At 35.8% G+C, this 6,000-nt stretch overlaps 1 protein-coding gene across 1 annotated transcript; it reads left to right on the forward strand.

Moving 5' to 3' along the window:
- Nucleotides 1–2,817: 2,817 nt before the first annotated feature.
- On the forward strand, nt 2,818–4,757 carry LOC130957503 (uncharacterized). Its single transcript, XM_057884359.1, has 4 exons — nt 2,818–3,658; nt 4,092–4,179; nt 4,387–4,505; nt 4,621–4,757. Exons 1-4 carry the CDS (start codon nt 2,818–2,820, stop codon nt 4,755–4,757), a joined length of 1,185 nt encoding a protein of 394 aa, XP_057740342.1.
- Nucleotides 4,758–6,000: the final 1,243 nt, after the last annotated feature.

Raw genomic sequence — 6,000 nt, forward strand, 5'->3', positions numbered from 1 at the left:
AGCTACAAAAGTCCAATTGGCGCGCTCTCAACTGCGTTGGAAAGTAGACATCCTGGGCTTTCCAGCAATGTATAATAGTCCATACTTTGCCCGAGATTTGATGGCCCAACAGGCGTTCCAAATCAGCTCAAAACTGCCCGGCGTTAAACGCCGGAACTGTCACAAGAATGGGAGTTAAACGTCCAAACTGGCACAAAAGCTGGCGTTTAACTCCAAGAAAAGTCTCTACACGAAAATGCTTCAATGCTCAGCCCAAGCACACATGAAGTGGGCCCGGAAGTGGATTTTTATGTCATTTACTCATCTTTGTAAACCCTAAGCTACTAGTTCTCTACAAATAGGACATTTTACTATTGTATTCTTATCGGGGTAGCTATCTTTGAGTAGTTTTATGCTATCTTAGATCATTGGGAGGCTGGCCTCACGGCCATGCCTAGACCTTGTTCTTATGTATTTTCAACGGTGGAGTTTCTACACACCATAGATTAAGGTGTGGAGCTCTGCTGTACCTCGAGTATTAATGCAATTACTATTGTTCTTCTATTCAATTCAGCTTATTCTTGTTCTAAGATATTCATTCGCACCCAAGAACATGATGAATGTGATGATTATGTGACGCTCATCACCATTCTCACTTATGAACAAGTGCCTGACAACCACTCCCGTTCTACAAGCAAACAAGGCTTGAATGTTTATCTCTTGGATTCCTTAATCAGAATCTTCGTGGTATAAGCTAGAATTGATGGCGGCATTCAAGAGAATCCGGAAGGTCTAAACCTTGTCTGTGGTATTCTGAGTAGGATTCAATGATTGAATGACTGTGACGAGCTTCAAACTCCTGAAGGCTGGGCGTTAGTGACAGACGCAAAAGAATCACTGGATTCTATTCCAACCTGATTGAGAACCGACAGATGATTAGTCGTGCTGTGACAGAGCGCGTTGAACATTTTCACTGAGATGACGGGACTGTAGCCACTGACAACGGTGATGCCCAACATACAGCTTGCCATGGAAAAGAGTAAGAAGGATTGGATGAAGACAGTAGGAAAGCAGAGAGACGGAAGGGACAAAGCATCTCCATACGCTTATCTGAAATTCTCACCAATGAATTACATAAGTATCTTTATCTTTATTTTATGTTTTATTTAATCATTAATCCTCCATAACCATTTGAATCCGCCTGACTGAGATTTACAAAATGACCATAGCTTGCTTCATACCAACAATCTCCGTGGGATCGACCCTTACTCGCGTAAGGTTTATTACTTGGACGACCCAGTGCACTTGCTGGTTAGTTGTGCGAAGTTGTGATAAAGAGTTGAGATTGCAATTGAGCGTACCATGTTGATGGCGCCATTGATGATCACAATTTCGTGCACCAACAAGCCAAGCCCTAATCGAGCTCCTCTCAGTCTCTCACACACACTCAGTCTAGGGAGGGCTCCTCAGTCCTCTCAATCTCATCGAGCTCACCTCTGTCCGGCCACCATCTCGTGCTGCCACCGTCGTCATTCCTTCGAATAGCCACCACCTCGTGCTCGCTCACCTCCCCTCTATTGCGCAACAGCCAGCGCAACCTTCGAAGCCTCCTTTGGCGTAGCAGCCATCGCAACCTTCGAAGCCACCGTCTGCTCTATCACTCTTGCATGCTCTGTCTCCCTCAGTGTCTCTGTCTCCCTTAGTCACTCGGTGTCTCTGTCTCTGTCTCTTGGTGTCTCTATCCCTCTTCGCAACCACAGTGTCTTGCATGTTCTCCAAGTAATTTTTTTATTAACTATGAATTTATGATTGAACTCTGATATAGTGAACCTTTGTAAACTCTAAATTTATGATTTACTAATATAGTGAAGCTCTGTGAACTCTGATTCAAGGCATTCAACTGTGAACTGATATGGTGATATAGTGATTGAATAATTATTTTTTTGTGAACTGTGAAATGTGAACTGATATAGTGATATAGTGATTGAATAATTGATTGAATAATTGTTTGCTTGTTTCAACTAAACTAAGTTACTGATTCAGAACTGTGAACTTTTTATTATTATTGGATTGGATTGTATTGTTATTGGAATGGATTGTTATTGACTGTTTGCCTGTTTCAATTAAATAATTGAATTGGATTGTATTGTTATTGGATTGCCGGTAATGTTTAGGTATGGATAAGAGTATCAACCAAGAGCTACCTAGGAATAATAATGCTGAGAATAACTCGGCTTTGAATGAACCTTCTCTTCCTCCCGGATCTAACGAAAGTCAATCACATACTTTTAATGTTCGGGGAAAAACTGATTCTGCTTGGAGATATATTGCTTTACAAAATATAAATGGAAAACCGCATTACAATACTTATTTTGTCTGAGTACTTTTGGGACGGGAGAATTAATAGAATGAAAAAGTATTTGGTGAAGATAGGTGGAGATATTAAGAAATGTGCTAAGATCCCTTATGATGTAGAAAAACAAAAGGAAGGTTTATTGAAAGAGATTCAGAAAAGTAAAGTAGTAAAAGAAAAGTAAGTTTCAATGAAGAGGGTAGTGATGAGATTGAGGATGCAATTGACGAAGCAATAGTTCTAGAAGAACAATAAACTCCAAGTCAGTTACCGACTAAGTAGGTGATTGGAGGCAATCCCAAAAAGAAAGCAAAAAACATTATTCCTCCTATGTTTGCACCAAGAACAACTCCGAGAAGTCAACCAAGTCTGAAAAGTGTGTTTCAAAACAAAGAGGCGCTTCATGAAGTTGATAAGCGAGTGGCTAGATGGCTTTAGGATTGTAGGATTCTTTCAATATGGTCATGTCACCATTTTTTCAAGATATGGTGGATGGTGTTGCTGGCATTGGGCCTGATTATAAAGGTCCTTCTTATGATAAGCTCAGGGTTAACTTATTAGCCGATCTCAAAAGGGAGTGTCAAATAGTTGTTGATAGCTATAGGTCTGCTTGGAAAGAAATTGGATGTACCCTCATGGTTGATGGTTGGATAGATCAAAGGCAAAGAACGTTGATTAATTTGTTGGTTTATTGTTCGAAAGGGTTGTGCTTTGTGAAATCTGTAGATGCTTCAAATGTGGTAAAAAATGCTTCAAGCTTGTGTGACTTGTTTTCTGAGGTGATTGAATGGATTGGACCTGATAATATTGTTCATGTAGTGACTAATAATGCGGCGAATTATGTTGCTACTGGTAGGCTTATTAATAAGAAGTTTGAAAATATTCACTGGTCACCTTGTGCTGCTCATTGCTTGAATCTTATTCTAAAAGATATAAGCAGCATGCCACATATTTTTAACCTTGCAACACGTGCTTCAAAGATTACCGTGTTTGTGTATAATCATACGGTGTTTTTGTCCTGGCTAAGACAAAGAACTACTTGGAAGGAGATTGTTCATCCAGGTGCAACTCGTTTTGCCACTGTCTTAATCACATTGAAGAGTATCTTTGAGCGCAAAATGGAATTACAAGCATTGGTTGTTGATACACACTTTACCGGACACAAATTAGGAAGGAGTGCTAATGGTAGAGCTGTGAGTGCAATTATCCTAGACAATAAATTTTGGGATGATTGTTTTACTGCATGCAAAATTGTGAGTCCGTTGATTAAACTGATGAGGTTGGTAGATGCTGATGATAAACCATCATTGGAAATTGTTTATGAAAGTATGCTGAGGTCAGAAAATAGAATCAAAGAAATGTTCAAGCTTAGTAAGACTGCATATCAACCTTACACAGAGATTATCAACTCAAGATAGGACAAACATTTGAAAAAAATCTTCATGCAGCGACTTATTTCTTGAATCTTACTTGCTTTTTCGATGAAAATTATAAAGAAGCACCTGATGTCATGCGAGGTTTACTTGATCTTGTTACATTGCATTGCAAGGTTAATAATTTAGATTCAGTTGAGGCAATGAAAGAAATACACTTATATAGAGATTGAAAGGAAAGCTTTGATAGGCCTGAAGCTTTTCGAGCTGCAAAAAATCTTCAACCTGGTAAGAGTATCTGTTTGATAATTACTTTTTTAGTTATTTTATGTTTTCATTTCCTTAATTTGATAACTAATAATTGAGCTATGGGATTGTAACTGTAGATGAATGGTGGAGGTTGTTTGGTGATTCTGCTTCATGTTTACAAAGCATGTCAGTTCGCATTCTTAGCCAAGGATCTGCTTCTTCGGGGTGTGAAAGGAATTGGAGTCTTTTTTATCAAATTCATACAAAAAGAAGGAATAGATTGGAGCATGATAGGCTAAGTGATATTGTGTATGTTACATATAATTTACGTCTTAAATCCAAGTAATATATATTTCATCCTTTCATTTCATATCATGAGATTTTGTGTAGTTAATATACTAGTCTTATCATATATTGTATTTAATTTGTTAGGACAGAAAGACAAAAGAGAAAGCAAAAGGTACAATATGATCCAATCGATATTGAAAGTATTAATTTGGTTGACTTTTGGGTGACGGAAGAGGTTGTTGAAAAAGAGCCTGATCTTCCAAGTAAATGAAGTAATATTGAAGACTTGCTTCGTGAGTATTATAGTTTATTGTCTGATCATTTATTACAACAGCTTTAATCTTTAATTTATTGATAATGTGTTATATATTTTGTTAGATGAGATTGATGTTGATTTAGATCAAGGTGGTGGTGGTGGTAGTAGTAGTAGTACATTTTATGCTGCACCACTTGATTTTTCTAGTCCTAGTAGTGGACATGAAGGTGATGATATCAACAAAGCAAATCTGCAATAAGTTATAGCGAATTTTGATGATTGATGACAAACTTGAATCAGTTGGATGCTGGCATCTTATGTTTATGTTTGATTGGTTGTTTTTGTTATTTGACTTTTGAGTTTGTATTTGAATGAGATCATAACATTCTAGTCTATGTAGTACTTTTTAATTTGAATGATACTTTAAGATTTATATTAGACTATAATTATGTTTTAATGTGTTTATTTATATTTTATTTATTATTTTATTATAAAATGGTTTTTTCGGTTCAACCATGGTCAAACCGATTGAACCTATGAACTAGTAAACCAATAGCTAGAGCAGTTCGATGACCAGTTCAATTTTCAGAACCTTACTACAAATATAAATTAACTAGAAATATAAACTAATAATAAATAAAACTTCTAATATTTTATATAAAAAATTCTCAAAATAAATCCTAGTCGTTAAATAATAATCAAGGCTAATATATTTTAGTCAAATTTTAACACAAATATAAATTTATTATTAAATGATAGATAGATTTTATTATTAAGACACATATTTAAGAATGTGAATAACATTAGCTAACACTAAACGATCTTTCAGTTCTCGAAACTACGTCAACTTTATGAAGCTTCCTCTACAGTCTATCTTTCTAGGTGAAACACTAAACTAATCCAAGCATTCAGCCTCTAAGGCCTCATAACTACTGAGAGTCGGTCCTGTAATTAGTAGATCATTCGCCGGAAGACCAAGAATTATTGCCACATCCTCCAACGTCACAGCACACTCACCAATCGGAAAATAGAATGTGTGAGTTTCAGGGCACCATCTCTCGATTAGAGCATTAACTAATGCCGATTGACATTGGACAACTCTGATATGGGAAACGTGATAAAAGACAGTTTCCCGTAAATGCCCCCTCTACAATTTGATTGTATGGATCCGGCGACATTAAATGATCACATTGCAACATCTATAAATCTTACAAAACGTAACCATATATCAATAAATCTTAAACGAACCTTAAATATAAATCTAATTTTTATTAGATACATTAAAACTACATATTCTAATGTCTAAAACCTAATTATTTTATAATAATAATAATTTTTATTCCTTATTTTCTATTTATATAACCAGAATAATTTTAAAATATATTAAACACTTCAATTAAATTATTGTTATACATTTTATATCACCAAATTTATCAATAATCATAAATAATTTATTAAATTCATATTTAAAATTTAGTATCACTAACATAATTCATTACCTA

The sequence above is a fragment of the Arachis stenosperma genome, chromosome 10 (genome assembly GCF_014773155.1).
Source record: "Arachis stenosperma cultivar V10309 chromosome 10, arast.V10309.gnm1.PFL2, whole genome shotgun sequence".
In the NCBI taxonomy this organism is placed as follows: Eukaryota; Viridiplantae; Streptophyta; class Magnoliopsida; order Fabales; family Fabaceae; genus Arachis; species Arachis stenosperma.